This window comes from Physeter macrocephalus, chromosome 2, assembly GCF_002837175.3.
Source record: "Physeter macrocephalus isolate SW-GA chromosome 2, ASM283717v5, whole genome shotgun sequence".
NCBI lineage: Eukaryota > Metazoa > Chordata > Mammalia > Artiodactyla > Physeteridae > Physeter > Physeter macrocephalus.
This window is the reverse complement of record NC_041215.1, coordinates 30233443-30256327: the sequence shown is the minus strand read 5'-3', so window position 1 is coordinate 30256327 and position 22885 is coordinate 30233443. Positions and strand designations below refer to the sequence as shown.

The following is a 22885-nucleotide window of genomic DNA, read 5'->3' as shown; positions in this document are numbered from 1 at the left end:
GTAGGGGTGGCTGTTTGGTGACGACGTCACCAGCATCGTCGGGGAAGCAGGCCTTGGGCAGCGAGACCCTCTCCTGCTCCCGCACGGCATCACCACGCTGCGTAGCTCACGGTGAGCCTAGGCCATGACCGGCCCCGTCTTCCCCGTGGGATTCGGGGGTCGTGTCCGACGGTCGCTCTAGCAGCCGACGACGGGGAGGTGACATGGTGAAACTGAGGTCCAGAGAGATGAGCACAGGAGGCAGCTCACTCTGCAGGCCTGCTTGCAGGGGCGGCCCGGGCTGCGGCCTGGGAGCTTGGATGTGGGGGGCTTCCACCATTTCCACAGAGTGGGCCGGGGGTGGCGGGGGGTCTCTTGCTGCAGCCCGGCCGGGGCGGGGCTGCCTGCCTGCTTTCCTGCGGGGGTCTGGCGATTGCGGAGCCTTGGGCAGGGGGTGCCTGGGTGACCAGCGCCCGTAAACCCTGCTCTCAGACTCAACGAGCTCTCCCAGGGGCCGGCGTCCCACCCGCGGCGTCCCAGCTTGTGGCTGGGGAATTCAGCGTGTGACTCTGGTGCGAAGCTTGCTTGGGCTTCTGTGGGCTTCACCCCACACGCCCTTTCTCTTTGCTGATTTTCCTTGTGCGCTTTTACCGTAATGATCACAGCTGGGCGTGTGACTCTGTGCTGAGGCCTGTGAGTCCTCCTAGTGAATCATGAAACGTGGGCAGGTCTTGGGGACCCCTCCACGGAGATTGGTCCAGGTAAGGTCCCTCCCAGAGCTGGGGCGAGAACCTTCTCTTCCCGATTCCCAGTCATGTGGTTTCTTTCCCCCCATCATCCCCCCACCCCCTTTTAAAAAGGAAATATTAAATAAATATTAAAAAGAAGCTAGAGAAGACTTAGAGCCTCTGTGAACAGGAATGAGAGCTTCCATTATCTCACGTTAGCTGAAATCCTCCCTAAAACTCTGGACCGAAGGGAGAGGGTGAGCCTAGGGGAGTGGACCCACATCCTTTACGGCCCGTATTGTAAAAATCTGGCAGACACACAGTGCTTGGAGAACTAGGCAGTGCTTGGAGAACTAGGCTGTTAGTGCTTCAAAAACTGTAGTGAAAGGATCGGAAACTTCATGTTTCTTTGTATTTATGACAAGACCGTTACGTGGGATCTCACACTGTGAGGGCCAGAGGCTCCGGCCGCCACCTTACTTTTGTTGGGGACCGTGTCCAGATGGAACAAGACATGGAAAGAATCTCCTACCGTTGTTTGGGAAATTCAGTATCTGCTGTGTGTGGCTCCAAGTGGCTGACTGGAATACTTGAATATTCTAGACTTCTTTTACTTCATCACAGGGTTTTTTTGTTACTATGTGAGAGCATAGGGGAGTCTTCAGCTTGGCAATATTCCATAGCACCAGCAAAACATTGTGGAATTTGCTTAATGTTTTCTAAAACTTGCGTTTAGTCCTGGAATAAAAACGTTATCGTCTTCCGAGTTTGTTCATTGAGTGAGTGCTGTGTTTGAGAAGAAGATTAATTGAATCTCCAGGAAGTACGTGATGAAAAAGAATGCCTTCCTAACGTCAGCTACCTGACTTAGGGAACAAGAGTAATGATTTGATTTTGGCAGTAGTTTTCTTTGCCCATTTCACAGTTGGGAAGAGAGACCCGTGCGCTCTCGGCTTCACTTTGGAGGAGCTGGAATCGCGCTTTGGGGCCATGTGTTCAGTAGTTATTGGAGTGGTTCATCCGCTGGCTGAAGTCACGTTTCTCCTGAGAAGGGAGTGGCGATGCTCGGCCCAGCCTTCATCTTAGGAGGTGTCTCCCCTCCGTGGGCTGTCGGCACAGCTGAGCCGCGGACGTCATCAGCGCAGTGTTTGGCCATTTTCCGTCGTTTTACACGTATTGTTTTCACAGTTCACACACGTGATGTGTTCAGAAAACAGGTACTACAGGATTCACTTCTAGCTGTTGGTGATACGAGGCCATACGCTGTAGGACATTTGTGAGGTGTGCTTGGAACTAAGGAAAACGTCAGTGGGCGCCCTGTCACTCACTCCCCAAGGCTTCCCTTCGCAGACAGGTGCCGTCAGCCTGCGTGTACACTCACTGTCACCCCGCTGTATGTGCCAGAATATATTTCCATTCCATATGGTGTATCTTAGCTTGCGAAGCTTTGGTAAAAAGATCGCCGGTGTTAACTTTCTTCTGGAACCATCACCTGGGAACCAAGCTCCTGAAACAGCAGCAGCTTTAAATCTGATGATAGTTTAAGATAGAACTGAAGCATGTCAGTGGATGCATTGTAACTATTTGTTAAACTTTTCCTTCCTGTGACCCTACAGTTTTGAATAGCTCTCATAATATTTGTTCATCAAAATTGTATAAACATTACTAGCCATTATTATCTCATGATTGTATTGTTAAGGGGAGAATTGAGGCTTTCTTATTTTTAATTTTAATTTGCTTGCTAAAGCTTTGGTGTTATAGGGAGGGCCCAGGGCAAAAGCAGATGAGAAATGTGCTCTGTAATACCCCCTCTCATTTTTAAATTTTATTTTCTGTCATTCATACAGAGAGAGTTGACGAGGTTTACAGGATACATTGTAAAAAGGCAGTTCCTTATCTCTCCTGCCATTTTTCCTTAGAGGCAAACACCGTCCACTGTTTTTACTGACTATGTTGTATCTGTTGCTCTGCCTCTAAATACTGTGCATGCACCGCTGTTTTCTTAGTTTTGTGTCAATCTAAGAATTTTACTTCACATTACGGAGGGTGAATTTCAGCTCTCTTTCCTCCCACCCTCCCTCAGGTGCACTTACCGTCTCCTCGTCCACCAAGCATAGTCACGTTTTCATTTTGATTAGGACAACATTTAGTTTATTCTCTGGCTGTGTAGGCTGTTCACAGCTCCCTATTTATGTTTGGTGAACTTTGATGACTTGACTGTCTCTCCCCACCCACCGTGCACCCTGTTTCCATGGGTTAGTGTCTTACCTTCATCTGCGTAGTTGTCTGCATGCTCCTCTTGCACCAGTGCTGTCTACCCGCTGACGTACGAGTCAGGTACGTCTCCTTGAGCCTGCCCTTGCAGTCCACAGCAGCCGCCTCCACTGCCTCTCGCTTACTTTATCAACCTCCGGGGACTGCACTGCACCTTTCTCTGCAGGTGCACCTGCTGTTTCTTGGAGACGACGTCCTTCTTGGTTTTGTCCCTCATCATAGTGGTGCATATCCTCCAGTAGCTTTCTGAGAAAAGATGTGGAGAAGGAAAGTGTTTTGAGTCTGAGAATATTTTTATTCTATCTTGGTACTGATAGTTTGTCAGGGTTTAGAGGTCTAGGTTGGGAGTCCTTTTTTTCCTCCAGAATGTTGAAGTTCGTGCCCCCGCTCCCCTGCTTGTGTCCCAGCTTTCAGTGTTTCTAGTGAGAACCCAAAGTCATTCTGATTCTTTATTGTATGTCGACAACTTCGGTTCTCTTTGTCCTCACCATTTGTCTGAAGCTTTATGATGATGGGTCTTATATGAGACTCTTTTCATTTCTTGTTGTGCGCTTGGAGGGCCTTTCAGACTGGAACCTCGTGCTGTCTAGATCTGGGCAAGTTTCTTTAAGAATATAATGACCGCTTGGACTAGTTGGTCTTCTGATTCTCTTATTTTTCTCTCCCATTTATAGCTTCACAATTTTGCCCTGTGAGTAATGCTCCTGTGAAAATGGGTGTACAAATATCTGTCCCATCCCCTGCTTTCAGTTCTTTTGGGTGTAAGCTTTTTGAGGAACCACCATTCTGTCCTGCAGCTGCTGCACCATTCTGCATTCCTGTCTGCAGTACACATCCTGCCAACAATTGTTATCTCCTGTTTTGTTTTGTTTTGTTAAATAGCCATCCTAATGAGTTTCTCATTGTGCTTTTGATCCTCATGGAATCTTTGTGGGACCTTGGTTGAAAATCAGCTGACCACTAATATAAAGGTTTCTTGGGAATTCCCTGGCAGTCCAGTGGTTAAGAGAGGCCCGGTTCAATACCTGATCAGGGAACAAAATCCCATAAGCCACGCGGGGCGGCCAAAAAAAAAAAATTCTTTCTGTGATCTCAGTTCTATTCCATTGATCTGTATGCCTGTCCTTCTACTGGTAGCACACTGTCTTGATTAATTTAACTTTGTAGTAACTTTCGAAATCCACTTTTGTTCTTTTAAAGATTGTTTTGGCTGTTCTGGGTGCCTTTTGTGTCCAGGTGAATTTTATGATGTGTTTGTCAATTTCTGCAAAAAAGGACAGCTGGGATTTTGGTAGGAACTGAATCTGTAATGAGTTTGGGGAATATTGCCATCTTAACAACATTGCCTTCCAGTCCATGAATGTGGAATGTCTTTCCATTTTTAAAAGTCTTTAATTAACTTTCAGCAATTGCTTAGTAGTGTCCAGTGGACAAGTCTTACACATCCTTTGTTAAATTAATTCCTATGTATTTTCTTTAGGTGCTATCGTAAGCAGAATCTTTAAATTTCAATTTCAGATGGTTCATTGTTAACGTAGGGAAATACAATTGATTTTTTTGTATTGATCTTGAATCCTGCAACCTTGCTGAACTCTCTGGTTCTAATGGTTTTGCCGTGGACTTCTTGGGATTTTTAAATACAAGATATGTCGTCTGCCCGTAGAGAGAGTTTATTTCTTCCTTTCCAATCTAGATGCCTTTTATTTCCTCTTTTTTTTTTGCCTAAAAGCCCTGGCTGGAACTTCCAGTAAGATGTTGAATAGAAGTGCTGAGAGGGGACAGCGTTGTCCTGTCCTGATCTTAGAAGAAAAGCTTTCAATCTCACACCATATTTTACGTTAGCTTTGGGTTTTTTTCTGTATGACTTTATGAGGTTGATAAAGTTTTATTCCTAGCTTCTTGAGTGTTTTTATCATGAAAGGGTGTTGGAGTTTTTCAAATACTTTTTCCGCATCTACTGAGATGATTATGTAACTTTGTTTTTTATTCTCTTGATATGTTGTATTATATTAATTGATTTTCAGATATTAAACCAACTCTGCATTCCTAGGACAAATCTCAATTGGTTATGGTGTACAACTCTTTTTATTTCTGCTGGATTCATAAGGAGTATCGGTCTGTACTTTTATTGTGACGTCTTTTCTGGTTTTGTTGTTACTGTAATATTAGCCTCATAGAAAGCATTCCCTCCTCTTCTGTTTTTTAGGGGTATACATATATTTCTTTAAGTAGTAGACTTATTTTTTAGAGCAGTTTTCGTTTTATAGAAAAACTGACTGGAAAGGACAAGAGAGTTCCCTTATTCTGTCCTCCCCTGCCCACAGTTTCTCCCATTCTTGTCTCTATTTTGAAAGAGTTTGTGAAGGATTGGTGCTAATTCTTTTTTAAACATTTGTTAGAATTCACCAAAGGTGAAGCCATTTGGGCCTGGGCTTTGCTTTAGGGATGCGTTTTTGATTCCTGAATTCAATTTCTTTACTTGTTATAGGTCTATTCAGATTTTGTTTCTTCTTGTGTCAGTTTTGGTAGTTTGTGTCTGCCCAGGAATTTGTCCATTTTATCTAAGTTGACTAATTTTTCACGTACTGTTGTTCATAGTGTTCTCTTGTGATCCTTTTTATTTTTGTAAGGACAGCAGTAATGTGCATTCTTTCATATTTTTATTTCAGTAATTTGAGTCTTCTTTCTTCTGATCTATCTAGCTAAAGGTTTCTCAAATTTGTTGATCAAAGAACTGACTTTTGGTTTGTTGATTTTGTCTATTGTTTCTCTCTTCCCTGTTTCATATATTTCTACTCTAATCTTTGTTATTTCCTTCCTTTTGCTTGATTTGCTTTGCTTTTTTTTTTTTTAGTTTTTTAAGGTGAAGGTTAAATTATTGATTTGAGATCTTTGTTTTAATATAGGCATTTGTTTGGCTGCATTTCATAAGTTTTGGTATGTTGTGCTTTTTTTTGAAGTATAGTTGATGTACAATGTTACATAAGTTACAGGTGTATAAAACAGTGATTCACAATTTTTAAAGGTTATACTCCATTTATAGTTATTATAAATTACTGGCTATATTTCCTTTGTTGTACGATATATCTTTATAGCTTATTTTATACCTAATAGTTTGTACCTCTTAATGCCCCTATATTGCCCCTCTCCCTTTCCTCTTCCCACTGGTAACCACTAGTTTGTTCTCTATATCTGTGAGTCTGTTTGTTTGTTATATTCACTAGTTTTTTTTTTTTTTTTTAGATTCCACATATAAGTGATATCATACAGCATTTGTCTTTCTCTGTCTGACTTATTTCACTTGGTATGTTGTACTTTCATTTTCATTCATCTCAAAGTAGTATCTAATTTCCCTTTTATTTTCATCTTTGACCTGTTTGTTATTAGGGCTGTTTTGTTAAATTCCTACATTAATTGTAACTTTCCCATTTCTATTTGTTACTCATTTCTAATTTTATCCTATTGTGGTCACAGATTATAATTTCTGTGTTTCTGTGGTTTCGGTTCTTTGAAGTTTATTGGGGCTTGTTTTATGGCCCAACATGTGGTCTGTCCTGGAGAATGTTCCATGTGCACTTGAGAAGAATCTGTATTTGAAATGTGCAATATTGAAGTCTTCTGTTAATAATACTGATGAATTACCTAGTTCTCTCTTCAGTTCTGTCACTTTTTGTTTCGTATATTTTGGGGCTCTGTTCTTAGGTGCCTATAATTATGTCTTTCTGATACATTGATCCTTTTATCACTGTAAAAATGTCCTTCTTTGTCTGTGGTAGCAATTTTTGTCTTGAAGTCTATACTGTCTGATATTACTTACTATAGACACCCTAGGTCTGTTTTGAACACTGTTTTGCATGGATTATCTTTTTACATCCTTTTACTTTCAACCTTTGTGTCTTTGTGTCTAAAATGAATCTCTTGTAGATAGCATGTAGTTGGGTCTTGTTTGTTTATTCAGCGTGAAAATCTTTGCCATTTAATTGAAGTGTTTAATCCATTCATATTTAATGTAGTACTGATAAGGTAGACTTTATTTCTGCTATTTTATTTTGCTCTTTGTGTTCTGTATGTCATGACTTTTTTGTTCCTCTTTCCTTTCATTACTGCCTTATTTTGTAATAAATAGATATTTTCTAGTATGCCAGTTTAATTTTCTTGCTGTTTGTTTTATGGAATTATTAGTGTGTTTGTTCTGGGGATTTCAATTAACATCTTAAATTATAGCAGTCTAGTTTGAATTATTATTCTTAATTTTGGTATTAAAAACTTTACTCCTACATAGCTCTATTTTCTCCCATCCTCTCTCTTGCTATTCTTGTTATACAGATTACATCTGTGTACATTATAAGCTAGCCAACATACAGTTTTATAATTATTGCTTTACACAGTGTCCTTTTAAGTCATGTAGGACCAGCGAAGAGTTAACAAAAAAATAACATTTGTACTGTCTTTTATGTTTACCTGTGTTTTATATTTACCTTTGTAGTTTTTCATCACCTCTTGTGATGTGTGGGGGATTGGTTCTAGGACTCCCTGTGGATGCCAAAAATCCATGGATGCTCGAGTCTCTTATATAAAATGGTGTAGTATTTGCATATAACTTATCCTCTTATATGCTTTAAATCATCTCTAGGTTACTTAAAATACCTGAACACAATGTAAATCCTATGTAAATAGTTGCTGGCATGTGACAAATTCAAGTTTTCTTTTTTGGAACTATCTAAAATTAAAAAAAACTCTTTTTGGTCCACGGTTGGTTGAATCCCCAGATGTGGAACCCACGAATATGGAAGCCTGACTGAACTTTTACTGATGTCTTCATGTGGGTTTGGGCTCTTGTACTGTGTTCTTTCATTACAATTTGGAGTCTTATTTTATTTTTTGCTTATCAAGAAATGTCCTAAATTCTCCTTCATCCCCCACCCCCATTCCGCAAGTCTGCACTTTATTATATTGGTAGTATGGCTTCATGTAAAGACTGAAGTGTCTTTGGTCCAGAGAGGATTCTCCGCTTCATTTTTGAAGGGTGATTTTGTTGGATATAGAATTCTTGGTTGAGATTTTTAGTTTCAGGACTTTGAATATATTATCCCACAGCTGCCTGGCCTCCATTGTTTTTTGTTATTTTTTTAAACATCTTTATTGGAGTATAATTGCTTTACAATGGTGCGTTAGTTTCTGCTTTATAACAAAGTGAATCAGCTATGCATATACATATATCCCCATATCTCCTCCGTCTTGCGTCTCCCTCCCATCCTCCTTATCCTACCCCTCTAGGTGGTCACAAAGCACTGAGCTGATCTCCGTGTGCTATGTGGCTGCTTCCCACTAGCTGTCTATTCTACATTTGCCTCCATTGTTTTTAATGAAAAATCAGTTACTAATCTTATTGGCGAGCCCTTGTACGTGATGAATGGCTTCTCTATTGTTGTTTTCAAGGTGTTCTCTTTGTCTTTTCTTTTCATCCTTTGCTTATTATGTGTCTAGGTTAGGATCTCTTTAAGTTTATCCCATTGGGAGTTTGTTGAGCTTCATGAATTTAGAATGTTTTCGGTCATTATTTCTTCACATATTCTTTCTGTCCTTTTTCCTTTCCCCTCTCCTTCTGGGATTCCCATTAAGTGTATGTTGGTATAGTAAGAAGATAATCTCTCAGGCTCTGTTTATTAATTTATTTATTTTTCCTGTTCATTTTTCTTCTGTTTCTCAGACCTGATAGTGTCAATTGACTCATCTGCAAGTTTGCTGCTGCTTTTTCACCCCAATGACTGAAATCACTGTTGAGCCTCTCTAGTGAATTTTTATTTTTATTTTTTAAAAAAAAATTATTTTATTTATTTATTTATTTTTTGGCTGTGTTGGATCTTCGTTGCTGCGTGCGGGCTTTCTCTAGTTGCAATGAGCAGGGGCTACTCTTTGTTGCGGTGTGCGGGCTTCTTGTTGCGGTGGCTTCTCTTGTTGCAGAGCACGGGCTCTAGGCACGCAGGCTTCAGTAGTTGTGGCACACGGGCTTCAGTAGTTGTGGCTCGTGGGCTGTAGAGCGCAGGCTCAGTAGTTGTGGTGCATGGGCTTAGTTGCTCCGTGGCATGTGGGATCTTCCCGGACCAGGGCTCGAACCCGTGTCCCCTGCATTGGCAGGCAGATTCTTAACAACTGCGCCACCAGGGAAGCCCTGAATTTTTAATTTAAGTTGTTTATAAATGTTTAATTTCATTTCGAAAATTTGTGTATGATGCTTATGTTTTCTATCTCTTCATTGATATTCTCTATTTGGTGAGACCTTGGTTCTTATATTTTCTTTAGTTCTTTAGAAATAATTTCCTTTATTTCTTTAAACATTAATAATGGTTGATTTCAAGTATTCATCTAGTTAGTCCTTTAAGGATAGTTTCCGTGACTGATTTTTTCCCCTGTTGATGGGCCATATTTACTTGTTTCTTTACGTGTCTTGTAATTTTTTGTTGAAACTGATTAGTTAAAATTATGTATTGTGGCAACTTTGGAAATCACATTCTTCACCCCTCCCCAGGCTTGCTGTTGTTGGTGTTTATTGTTTTCATTGCTCATTGCTTATTTAGTGACTTATCTGAGCTAATACCGTAAAGTCTGTATTTTTTGGTTGTGTGTGGTTACTGTAGTCATCTGTGCTTGGTTAGGTTAGCGTTCAGCTGATGATTGGGCAGGGGTTTCCTTCAGTGCCTTTGCTGAAGGCTCTGTATGTTGGGATGTGCTTTCAGTGTTCTGGCAGGCAGTTTTATACGTTCCTGCCTTTATGTCTCTTTACTGCCTGCTTGTGCAGAATCTCATGGTCAGCCAGAGGTGAGACATTAGTGCCTTGGGTCATTCTCTGGCATGCACACAGCCTTGCCCTTATATGTGATCTTCTAAATTCCCAGGAATGTGTCAGAGCTTTTCAAAGTTTCCTGAGAACATCTCATCCTCCAGTTTTTTGGTCAGTTTCTTTGCCCTGGCAGTTATTGCTATGTTAAGTAGTCATTGTGGATTATTTTTGATTGTGGCCTCAGGGAAAAGGGTCTCACACTGAGCATGCTCTGAGTGAGGTGCGATAAAGACAAGCCCTGTGAATGGGGGTTCGGGGGATATGCCAGGCAGGTCAGATAATGACAGTTCTCTGGGAATGGGGATTCTTAGGGGCTCCAGACTTGTTCAGCTTTTTCTAGTGGTTGTGAGGCTGTTGGTTTTCAGCCTGAGTTGAGATGGAAATAGGGCACCTGCAAAGCAATGGAAAACTTACTGTTCTTACCAAGATTCAGCCTTCTTGCTTGAAGAATGCTCGGATTGTTGCAAGCTTTTGTTTAATTTCTAGTTTTGGGAAGCTTGATTTTGCCAGATTTTGCTGATGTTTTCTTTGCTTCTTTGGAGGAGCAAATTTTCAGAGGTCCTTACGGTGCCATTTTGAAGGGCTCCTCCCCGTGTGCATTTTTTTTTTTTAAGAATTGTGTTGCATTCTTTTTTTAAAAAAAAATAATTAATTAATTAATTAATTAATTTTTGGCTGTGTTGGGTCTTCGTCTCTGTGCGAGGGCCTTCTCCAGCTGGGGGCAAGCGGGGGCCACTCTTCATCGCGGTGCGCAGCTTCTCACTGTCGCGGCCTCTCTTGTGGAGCACAGGCTCCGGACGCGCAGGCTCAGCGGCCATGGCTCACGGGCCCAGCCGCTCCGCGGCACGTGGGATCTTCCCGGACCGGGGCACGAACCCGTGTCCCCTGCATCGGCAGGCGGACTATCAACCACTGCGCCACCAGGGAAGACCCCTGTGTGCTTTTATAATTAAAATATTTTCTCATCTCTTTGAAAATATAAATAATATATAAAGAAACTGTTCGTAGTCTCTTCTCTAAATTGGGATTTGGGGGTATGTGTGTGTTCCTTTTGGTCTCTCTTTTTCATATTACAAGCTTTGCTCATGTAGTTTATAATCCTTGGTACCTGCTCCTATTTAAGAGTAGTGGACCGAAAAGCCAATTATAAACTCTGAGTGTAGAGCTGGAGCTTGTTTACCGTGAGATTACTAGTATTTGCTTTTAGGAAATTATTTTAAACTTATGTTATAAAATATTCTAGGAAGGCGTAATTAGATCTAAATCTTAAAGTAAAATAAACACCAGTTGCATTGAAGAGTTGAAAATAAAATTTAAATTCAGAAAAATCAGAGGAAAATGGTATTGGGTTATTTGTCAAACTAGTGAAGAAAATTTATTTTATATTTGAGATCCAAAGATTTAAAATTTAGAAAGTGCAAAAAAATTGGTGGCTTCAGAGGGTGATCATTAGTTATGTATTCAACGTCTTTGAACCTGTAAAACTCACCCTTTCAGACTTGTGCAAGTTGGTAGGTCCTGGGAGAGGCATTTTGTATTGCTGTGCTCAGGGCTAGGAGACAGAAGGCAACCCCAAGGGAGGTTTTGTTGCTCTTGGACTGTCATAAAGCCAGGCTCCTGCGATCCGGAGGTGGTCATCTGGACAGGAGCCATTGTCTAGGCAGCTCTTGAGGCAGGAGCTGGAAAGCAGCGGGAAAGCACGCCTGCCTGAAGTAATTCTGAATTACGGTGCAGGTGCCAACAACGGTAATCTTCTTAGCCTTCCCCTACCTAGTTGTTTGGGCCTACCAGTTGTGGGTCCCTTGGCCGCGGTGAGGAGACCCTACCTGCGAGCTACAGAGAATCTACAGGTGCTTCCACAGTTGCCGTCGTTAATGGTGAACGCTCTCCCAGGAATGGAGGAAATACGCAACAGGGCAACCAGCTGGAGGTGCCCTTTGTCCCCGATGTGCAGCCTAGCAGACATGCTCACGTCAGAGGGTGTGGCTATGATGCAATAAAGTGGTAACTTGCTCAGGGCAGGCCCCGGCAACCTGTGTAGGGGTATTATTTATGGGCTTGTTAAGCCAGTGGGGATCTTGGTTACTTGTAAAAGGGCAGGTGATGGAAACATCATAAGAACTTGATTCTAAGGCATCTTTCCAGATTTTTAGTAACCACGGGAGTTGCAAGTGAGCAACAGTTTTACTCCTCTGGTCCTGGGATGACAAATAGAACTTTAACTCGGTGCCGACTTTGATTCATTGGTCGTAGCTGCCTGGAGCAGTTTTGGGAAGGATTCTGAGGCGACATCTGGACTTAGATGGAAAGATGGGTTGAAAAGATCAATATCCGCCGTGGGACGGGAAGCAGGAGGGGCCGTGTTATCAGGCTGGTTCTTCCCCTTCACTTACCTCGTGTTTGCTCATGAGTATTTTTGGCTCCCCTGTTTCTCAGAATGTCACAGTCTAAGTAGAATAGAATGAGTTAGAGGTAAGTAGGAGCTCTAGAGGGTGGGACCTTCCCACACTCAGCATCTAGCTAGCTCAGTGCTGGCTCGGCCAATGAACGCGTGCATGAGCTGAGACCAGAGTGTGTGAACTACCTAGTTTTCCACCTTGCGGGCGGGGACGGGACCAGGCACCAGCCTTCTCATTCGGTGATGTCACCGTCCTGCATGACGTGATGTGTGGTGTACACAGAATACCAAAGATAATATAGGTCGCATTCCTACACCCAAGGGGCTTCCATCCTGGTTGGAAAGGAAATCAAACATGTTTGAAATGATTAGAGCTTGCATGACAGGCTGGTTTGTAAGAAAGTGCTAACGTTTCTAGTCTAGTCCTGGAAATGGGTGGCGTAGGTTTCAATGCAAAAGTGCGTGACTTTGGAATCTCAACCTTTAGGCTTATTCCAATATATCTGTGTTTCGCTCGGAAAGCCTCTTTTTTCTTGACTTTTCCTGCAAGGTAACCCCTCCCCAACCCCCAATTTTCCTCTCATTTTTGGTGTCACAGGGATGGAATATTTGGTGGTTAAGGAGTTTTGCTTCTTTTAAAATGTCATGGTGAAAGTGATCCACTAATAGAAAATACATGTCATGCAGATTTTTAAGCTGAAGATTATCCAGTCACAACATTTGCTTCTAGAGAAATTATTTATAGCATTTTTAAAATAAGCAAAAGCCACAGAAAAGCCTTTGTACTGTAATATCAATGCATTTTGAAAATCTTTATCCTTAGTAATCAGCAGTCTGTGCTTAGACAGAAATAGGAGAAATAAACACTTTTCATGATGCATACATTTTGTGTAGAGACGTCAGTCAGTTTAGTATAATGTCTGAGAGCCTGGACTCTGGGTTCTTACTCTCGGGGCTGGCATCTCCACCCTGATCAAGTGTGTTACCTTAAGTAAGGGGGTTTTGATTTCCTCCTCTGTAATGTGGGGATACTGATAACCCCTTATACAGCTCTTGCAAGAATCAAAGGAGATCTTTCAGGTAGAGCTTAGGTTGGTGCTTGGCTTGTAATAAGCAGGTGCTCACTATTGTTGGCTATTGATAATGCTGTTAGCGTAGCTACTGTTGTTAGATGGGTCTGTTATCAATGAGTGAGTCTTACCTTCAGTGTATACTATGATTGTAAATATGTTAATGTAATTGTAATATGGTTAATAGTTTGTATAATATATATATACATTTTTCTCCATACAGGTTGAATGTAATTTTTACAAAATTTGATGAAGTCCAAAAATCTGGAAACATGATACAGTCTGCAAATGGTGAGTAGAAAAAGCAACCATTCTACTTTTGCTTCTTCACTTCCACTTTTAGCATAAGTATTACTTACACTGTATACTATTTCTGAATAGCTGAATTTGATACCTTGATAGGAGTTTCTAGGTCTCAAGATTTAACCTCCATTTACCCACCTTCCCAAGCCCGAAACTATGGAGTTGTCATTGACTTTCTTTTATAACCTACACTGAATCCACCAGCTCATCCCGTTGCCTTTATTTTTAAAAATACATATAGGCTCCTAAAGATTCCCCCTGTAACTGCGTCTCTCCTCCTAGTACAAGCCGTCACGGTGTTTTGCCTGCGCTCCTGATTTTATTCTCTCCGCACACCTGAAAAAAGTCTGTTTTTCACTCAGCAGCCGGACTGATCCCTTTAGAATGTAGCGCAAGTAACGTCAATCCCTTGTTCATCAGGATCCTCCAGAGGTTTCCCAGTGCAGTGACACTCGGTGCCCCACCGGGCCCTGCCTGACCTGCAGCAGCCCCCATTCTGAGGTCATCTTCCGTTGTTCTTCCTGAAAGTTCTCTTGGCTCCAGCCTGTTGGCTTCCTTGCTCATTTTTAGCATGTTTCTCCTGCTTCAGGGCCTCTGTGCTTGTGATTCCTTCTGCTTGAGGCACTTGTTCCCAGCTGTCATTAGGGCCTCCTCCTTATTCCACCCGGAGCTCGGCTGCGGGCCCACTTCATCACGCAGGCGTCCAGAGCAGCGCACCCAGTGTTGTAAGGGAACGCTCTCTGCCCTCACCTGGCTTGACTTTCCTTCTTAATGAATATTACTGCAGAACTGTTTTTTTGTTTATTCATGAGGGTAAGAACTTTGTTTTTTTCCCTCTTCTTTATCCTTAATGCCGTTTGGAAGTCATCAGCAAGTCCATTGCCAACAAGAAGTTTTCTAACTTCGGATACATCATTGTATCGTAGCTGTTTCAGGATTGCTAGGGATCTGAGATCATAGCGTAGCCTTCAGATTTTGACTATCTTGAGGCTGTTAAAGAAGTTTGAGTGATTTCCCGCAAAGGGACATAATACTTGAGGGCAGAGCAGGAAACAGAATCCAGATCTTTCAGCTCACACTCTAGTTGTGTACCCATCGTTACCAGTACGGAATTTGTCTTTAAATAGCGTGTTTCCTATAAAATGCTTTTTTAAAATTTCTTTTTCAAACATTTGTAAAATCATTCCAGTATTAAAAGAAAAAAGATGAATTATGATTCTGCTATCCCCAGCAAATCAGTTTTCATTTTTCTGTATGATCTTCTGATTAATTTTCCTATAACTGTATAATTTGTATGCAGTTTTAACCATGGCATAATTTCTGCATATTGCCCTCTACTTTTATATGTACTTTCCTGTGTGCTTTCAACTGTATCATTGGTAGAGCCGAGACCAGTGATGGGGGGGGTGACAGTGTGTGTGGGCAGGGCTGTCCAGCCAGTTGCTAGACACGTGCTTTTATTTTGTATTTTATTTTTTTGCTTTTTGTTTTGTTTTGTTTTATGTTTATTATTTTTTTTTATTGGAGTGTAGTTGCTTTACAATGTTGTGTTAGTTTCTGCTACACAGCAAAGTGAACCAGCTATGTGTATACATATATCCACTCTCTTTTAGATTTCCTACCCATTTAGGTCACAACAGGGCACTGAGTAGAGATCCCTGTGCTGTACAGCAGGTTCTCATTAGTCACCTGTTTTATACATAGTAGTGTATATATGTCAAGCCCAATCTCCCAATTCATCCCACACACCCCCCCTTCCCCTCTTGGTATCCGTAAGTTTGTTCTCTACATCTGTGTCTCTGTTTCTCCTTTGCAAATAAGTTCATCTGTACCATTTTTCTAGATTCCACATATAAACGATATTATATGATATTTGTTTTTCTCTTTCTGACTTACTTCGCTCTGTTATGACAGTCTCTAGGTCTGTCCACGTCCCTGCAAATGGCACTATTTCATTCCTTTTTATGGCTGAGAATATTCCATTGTATATATATATATATATACCACATCTTTATCCATTCCTCTGTTGAGGGGCATTTAGGTTGTTTCCATGTCCTGCCTATTGTAAATAGTGCTGCAGTGAACGCTGGAGTGCATGTATCTTTTCGGATTATGGTTTTCTCTGGATATATGCCCAGGAGTGGGATTGCTGGATCATATGGTAGCTCTATTTTTAGTTTTTTAAGGAACCTCCATACTGTTCTCCATAGTGGCTGCACCAGTTTACATTCCCACCAACAGTGTAGGAGGGTTCTCTTTTCTCCACGCACTCTCCAGCATTTATTGTTTGTAAATTTTTTGATGATGGCCATTCTGAGGGTGTGAGGTGATACCTCATTGTGCTTTTGATTTGCATTTCTCTATTAATTAGTGATGTTGAGCATCTTTTCATGTGTTTGTTGGCCGTCTGTATGTCTTCTTTGGAGAGATGTCTATTAAGGTCTTGCGCCCATTTTTTTCCCTGGGTTGTTTGTTTTCTTGATATTGAGCTGCATGAGCTGTTTGTATATTTTGGAGATTAATCCCTTGTCAGTTGCTTCTTTTGCAAATATTTTCTCCCATTCTGAGGGTTGTCTTTTCTTTCTGTTTATGGTTTCCTTTGCTGTGCAAAAGCTTTTAAGTTTAATGACGTCCCATTTGTTTGTTTTTATTTTCATTACTGTAGGAGGTGGGTCTAAAAAGATCTTGCTGCGATTTATGTCAGAGAGTGTTCTGCCTATGCTTTCCTCTAAGAGTTTTATAGTTTCTGGCCTTACATTTAGGTCTTTAATTCACTTTGAGTTTATTTTTGTGTTTGGTGTTAGGGAGTGTTCTAATTTCTCTCTTTTACATGTAGCTGTCCAGTTTTCCCAGCATCACTTCTTGAAGAGACTGGCTTGACACATGCTTTTAATTTTGTGTGTGTGTATTTGTGTAGCTTGTGTGGTTTTCCAGTTTAAAACTTGTTGACACCAAGATGGAAAGTAATGGGCAAGGAGGTGGTGTTGGTGGCCGAAAAGCAAGTTTGTGCTTCATGCCTTTATTATATATGAGACAGAATCTCATTACAGTGCTGGCAATGGGAAGAAAGACCACACCATGTTGGAGGCCTTGCCTAGAAGATTATATATATGCACTCCATGAGTATTTTTTCCCCAGTTTTATTGAGAAATAATTGACCTACATCACCGTATAAGTTTACGGGATACAGCATGTTGGCTTGATTCACATATATCTTGAATATTCTGTGAGTTTTAATGGACTGACAATATGATTTAATCATCAGGAATACCAAAACCCTGTGGCACTGGGAGCATCCCAGCGACATTTTATTCTAATTGTCCAGGTGTGACTATTGCCCCCCGTTTCCTTATTTTTGTGGAATGTGCGTATGTATGTATATGTGTCCGTGTGTGTGTCCGTGTGTCCGTGTGTGTGTCCGTGTGTGTGTGTGTGCGCGCGCGTGCTTATAGGGGTAGGGTTGAGGATGAAAACAGTTCTGTTAGGCTCTGTTAAAAAATAACAGATTGGGGCTTCCCTGGTGGCGCAGTGGTTGCGCTCCAGGTGTGACTATTGCCCCCCGTTTCCTTATTTTTGTGGAATGTGCGTATGTATGTATATGTGTCCGTGTGTGTGTCCGTGTGTCCGTGTGTGTGTGCGCGCGCGCGCTTATAGGGGTAGGGTTGAGGATGAAAACAGTTCTGTTAGGCTCTGTTAAAAAATAACAGATTGTAAGAAAGCCGTAACTCAGAATTTCTTAGAGGCCTGTTCAGCTTTTACTGTAGAGGCGTACTTAGGAGGCGTTGCAGGTTCGGTTCCAGAGCCCTGCAGTAAAGCGAATAAAACGGGTCACGTGAAGTTTTTGGTTTCCCAGTGCATATAAAAGCTATGTTTACACCATACTGTAGTCTTTTAAGGGTGCAATAGCATTATATCTGGAAAAAAAAATACAGTGTACATACCTTAATTAAAAAATACTTTATTTGCTAAAAAAATGATAAACATCATCTGACCCTTCAGCAAGTCATAATCTTTTTACAATAGTAACATCAAAGATCACTGATTACAGATCATTATGACAAATACAGTAATAATGGAAAAGTTTGAAATACTGTGAGAATTACCAAAATGTGACACAGAGACACAAAGGGAGCAAGTGCTGTTTGGGAAAATGGCTTCAATAGATTTGCTTGATGCAGATTTGCCACAAACCCTTCAATTTGGGGAAAAAAAAAACAAAACAACAACAAAACCAAAAGAACGCAGTACCTGCAAAGCACAGTAAAGAAAAAGCGCACTGAAACGAGGTATGCCTGTTGATGCGTAGACTTACTATTTTAATTGTTAGAGCCAGAATAGAATAACGGAAAGGCGCACACCTAAAGGTTTTAGAATTCCTAATCCAAATAGCTTGGTCTCTCATCAGTAACTTTGGGAGACCAGCAAGATGTTTAATTGCTGTCAAAAAATAAACCACCTTATTTTCTTCTTTGCTGGAGCCATTGAACATTTAGGTAGCAGGTAGCATAGAGAAGCTGCAGTAGCAGCGAAATAAAAGCTGCCCCCCACCCAGCTTCTCCTTTTTGTTTATTTGCCCACTGACTCCCAGTGTGAAAGGATTCTTTGAACTCTTCTGGGCTTCAGACCATTGAGTCTTCTACTTTTTTCAACCCATCCACCCTCTGCTTTCTCCTGCTTGCTCTTTATACAGCTTGTATCGCAACCTTTCTGAACTTTCTTGTTAGTTCTAGGAGTTTTTGTTGGTTCCTTGGGATTTTCTGCGTAGACAGTCATACCGTCCACAAGCAGGAACAGTTTTGTCTCTTTCAGATGTGTATACTTTTTCTTTCCTTTTCTTGCGTTATTGCACTGGCTAGAACTTCTGCCATATGTAAAATAAGGGTGGTGAGAGTGAACCTCCTTGCCTGGTTCCCAGTCCTAGGTTTTCCATAACTAAGTTTGATGTTAACTGTAGGTCTTTTTGTAGATGTTCATTAGCAAGATGAGGTAGTTCTCATCTATTCCTACTTATCTGGCTTTTTATTACAAATGGGTGTTGGATTTTTTTCTGAAATCATCAGCATATTTTATTTATTTATTTTTGGCTGCGTTGGGTCTTCGTTGCTGCTCGCGGGCTTTCTCTAGATGCGGCTCGCGGGGGTAGGCTACTCTTCGTTGCCGTGCGCGGGCTTGTCATTGTGGTGGCTTCTCTTATTGCGGAGCACGGGCTCTAGGTGCGCAGGCTTCAGTAGTTGTGGCTCACGAGCTCTAGAGCGCAGGCTCAGTAGTTGTGCCGCACGGGCTTTGTTGCTCCACGGCATGTGGGATCCTCCCGGACCAGGGCTCGAACCCCTGTCCCCTGCGTTGGCAGGCGGATTCTTAACCACTGCGCCACCAGGGACGCCTGATCATCAGCATATTTTAAATATTAAGATATAATTCATACCAAAAAAATTCACTTTGTTAAAGTGCATAATTCAGTGGTTTTTCACATATTCAGAAAATTGTGCAGTTATCACCACTGTCTAATTCTAGAAAATTGTCATCAGCCCTAAGGAAACCTGTGCCCATTAGCACTAGCTGTTTCCCTGTCCTTCCAGTCCCTGACAACCTGTCTTTTGTCTTTGGGGATTTGCCTGTTCTGGACATTTTATATAAATGGAATCATATGGTGTATGGCTTCTTTCAATTAATATTTTCAAGGTTCATCCACCTGGTAGCATATGTCAGTACTTCATTCCTTTTTATGGCTGAATAACATTTTTTTCTATAAATACACCATATTTTGTTGATCCACTCAACAGTTGAAGGACATTTGGGTTGAAGTTTGTGTTTTTCAACTTTGTTCTTCTTTTCAAGATTGTTTTGACTGTTCTGGGTTCCTTGCATTTCCATATGAATTACAGGATTTTGATAGGGACTGTGTTGAACCTGTCAACCAGTTTGAGAAATATTGCCGTCTTAACAGCATTAAGCCTCCTAATCCATTAACGTAAGATACCTTTCAGTTTATTTAGGTCTTGGAATTCTTTCAACAATGTTTTGTAGTTTTCAATTTATAAGTCTTGCACTACTTTGGTTAAATTTGGTTAAATTTTTTCCTAAGTATTTTATTCTTTTTGGTGGTATTGTAAATATAATTCTTTTCTTCACTTTATTTTTGGATTGTTCTTTGCCAGCATATAGAAATAAAGTAGAATTTTATATTTGATCTTGTAATTGGCAACCTTGCTTAACCCATTTTTTAGCTAGTTTTTTCCTCTCCAGTGGATTCCTTAGGATTTTCTATATACTAGGTCATTTAATCTGTGAATAGAGATTGTTTTACTTCTCTCTTTCCAATCTGGATTCCTTTTAGGGTGTTGCTTTTTTTTTTTTTTTCAAATGCTTTTTCTGATGTCAACTGATATGATTGTTTTTCTTTAGCCTGATGATATTGTGAGTTATATTGATGGATTTTTTTCAGGTAATAATCCACTCTTGCATACCTGGAATAAATCCCGCTTGGTCATAGTGTACAGTTCTTTTTATAGTGTTGTGTTCAGTTTGCGATTACATTGTCGAGGAGTTTGCACCTAACTTCATGAGAGAGGTTGGCCTGCACTTGTTCTCACCCCTCGCCCCGCCTTTGTCTGACCTGTTGACTTTTAAGCATGCCGAGTGTCGTTCAGTAAAAACACGCATACCTATATCTCCAGCCATTCTCATTGCTCTGCTTCTCTCCTCCCCTGTACAGCAAACTTCTCCTGAGACGTCTGTGTTAAAAAAAAACAAAATTCAACTGAGTAAAGTTTTTTTAAAATTAATTTATTATTTTTGGCTGCATTGGGTCTTCGTGGTTGCATGCAGGCTTTCTCTAGTTGAGATGAGCGGGGGCCACTCTTTGCTGTGGTGCGTGGGCTTCTCGTTGCAGTGGCTTCTGTGGTTGCAGAGCACGGGCTCTACGAGCGCAGGCTTTGGTAGTTGTGGCACGCGGGCTCAGTAGCTGTGGCTCGCGGGCTCTAGAGCACAGGCTCAGTAGTTGTGGCACGCGGGTTCAGTAGTTTTGGCTAGTGGGCTCTAAAGTGCAGGCTCAGTAGTTGTGGCACGCAGGCTCTGTAGTTGTGGCACACGGGCTTAGTTGCTCCGCAGCATATGGGAACTTCCCAGACCAGGGCTCGAACCCGTGTCCCCTGCACTGGCAGGTGCATTCTTAACCACTGCGCCACCAGGGAAGCCCAACCAAGTAAATTTTAAAGATCTACTTGGCTTTACTGAACGAGTCTTTTTTTTTTTTTTTTTTTTTTTTTTTGCGGTACGCGGGCCTCTCACTCTTATGGCCTCTCCCGTTGCGGAGCACAGGCTCCAGACGCGCAGGCTCAGCGGCCATGGCTCACGGGCCCAGCCGCTCCGCGGCGTGTGGGATCCTCCCAGACTGGGGCACGAACCCGTGTCCCCCGCATCGGCAGGCGGACTCTCAACCACTGCGCCACCAGGGAAGACCCCAGGGAAAGGTTTTTTAAAGGCAAGACAAGGAAGTCATAAACAGAAAAGATTATTTCAGGCTAAAGTAACCCACCTGTAGGGGACGGGACGGGTCTGTGTGGCAGTGACCTCACCTTCACTGGGGCTGGAGGACGCGCATGAGACAGGTGACCTCCCTGGTGCTGATCGGGAAATTCCTGACCGACCGCAGTTGGTAGGGAAGTAGAAGCAGCAGTTGGGTTAGGTATCGAGCCCCACTCTGCTGGTGCGGCCTAGTGTAAGTGACTCCGTCTTGGGCCTGGGGTTTGCTTTTTTAAACATCTGTATTCCCTGTCTCAGTCTCTTCGCCTAGTCACCTGCTCAGACCGCTCCAGGCTCGGGGTCCGCTTACGTCACCGACACAGCTGCCGGCGCCGTTACGGGGTGATGGCCACGCTACTCCACCCGCTGGCGTTGCCAGTCTGCACCCTGCCCAGCCCCTCACCATGCTGGACACGTTGACCCCCATCTCCTCCTCCTGGAAGCATCCTTCCTCCTTGCCTCCTCTGGCCTGACCTCCTTTTGATGTTTTTCTTCCTGCTGTTGGGCTGTTCTTTCTAGGTTTGCTGTCTGCTACTTGCCACTAAATTCTTAAGGCTGGCTCGGTCCTATGCCTTTTTCTTTCTCAGGCAGTGCTCTCCTTTGGGTTATAATTTTCCATGGCCGGAACTCTGTTTACTAGCCAGATAACATGTTTCCATAAATGCGTGTCTTGCCCACACCCCGTCTCAGTGCTGCTAATCGTATGTGAAGGAGCTGCCTGTCTGACATTTCTTCTTGTATTGGAGACACGTTCCCAGACTCATGTCCCTCCTCTTGCTCAAAGACAAAACCCAGAATGGCTAAGCATGACCTCGTCCGAGCTTCTCTCTGTACATCTTCCGTGGACGACTGCTCCACTGTCCACCCAGGCGTGTGAGTCAGGACTTCGCTCCCTGTCATCCCGGAGACCCCACCTTCCTCCCCGCCCGTGTGCCTCCTCACCGGCTCCTGTGGGTGTGGACGTTTCTCACTGGCTCCAGCGCTCTTCTCCAGCCCCTTGGCCTGCGCTGTTGAAGCAGCTGCTCACGGTGCCCCTGCCTTCTCCCCCCGCCGGTCTGTTCTGTTGTACGACGTTGCCAAAATGAGGACCGATCTTTCTCTCTGGATGAAGACCGCTCTGTGGTGGAAGAGACTGAGGCCAAGAGGTCTTCTCCTGTCTCCTTTTTCCTTCAGCCAGGACAGTGTTAAAAACATTTATAAGTATTAGCTACACTGTCACTTTGATGTTAGCCTGAGAGAGGTTCACTTTTCAGAAGTCTGAGCAGGTCGGACCCTTGCTCAGATCCTTGAAGGTGAACACGGCCTGTGGCCAAACTCTCTGGGCGCACCTGCGGGCGGCCTCAGAGCAAGGTCTTCTGACCCCCTTCCCTTTTCATTTCTTTATTTGGAAAATGTTAGATGTATGTTAAAGTGGGTAGACGAGAATGATGGAGCCCCACCTGGGCACCACCCAGCTTCACCAGGTCTTGTTTCATCTCCATTCATCAGAAATAATGGGCTGTAAGTGAAGAAGAGCTGGAACACATTATGTCATTCAAGTCGGGTTCAAGACGTGGGCATGGCCCTTCCTGTGATTTTTAGTAGAAACATTAATATAGAAAATGAGCATCAGTTCCAGGTAAGGTATATTCTTCTTAGGAATTTTGCAAGCATTAATCTCCCCCAAATAAACACACCGTTGTTATCGTCTACTTTTAAGAACAGGGAGGGGCTTCCCTGGTGGCGCAGTGGTTAAGAATCCGCCCGCCAATGCAGGGGACACGGGTTC

At 42.5% G+C, this 22885-nt stretch overlaps 1 protein-coding gene across 10 annotated transcripts in view; it reads left to right on the top strand.

Annotated features, from left to right (window-relative positions):
• CLASP1 (cytoplasmic linker associated protein 1) overlaps positions 1-22885 on the top strand; it is a 273539-nt gene that overhangs the window by 92677 nt on the left and 157977 nt on the right. For 9 of the 10 annotated variants that reach the window (XM_055087270.1, XM_028501167.2, XM_055087294.1 and 6 more), the window contains one exon: positions 13514-13581. In XM_055087270.1, coding sequence (XP_054943245.1) covers positions 13514-13581 — 68 coding nt within the window. Of the gene's footprint in view, positions 1-6267; positions 6286-13513; positions 13582-22885 lie in introns of those variants that run through there. The other variant, XM_055087287.1, reaches the window with a different exon arrangement.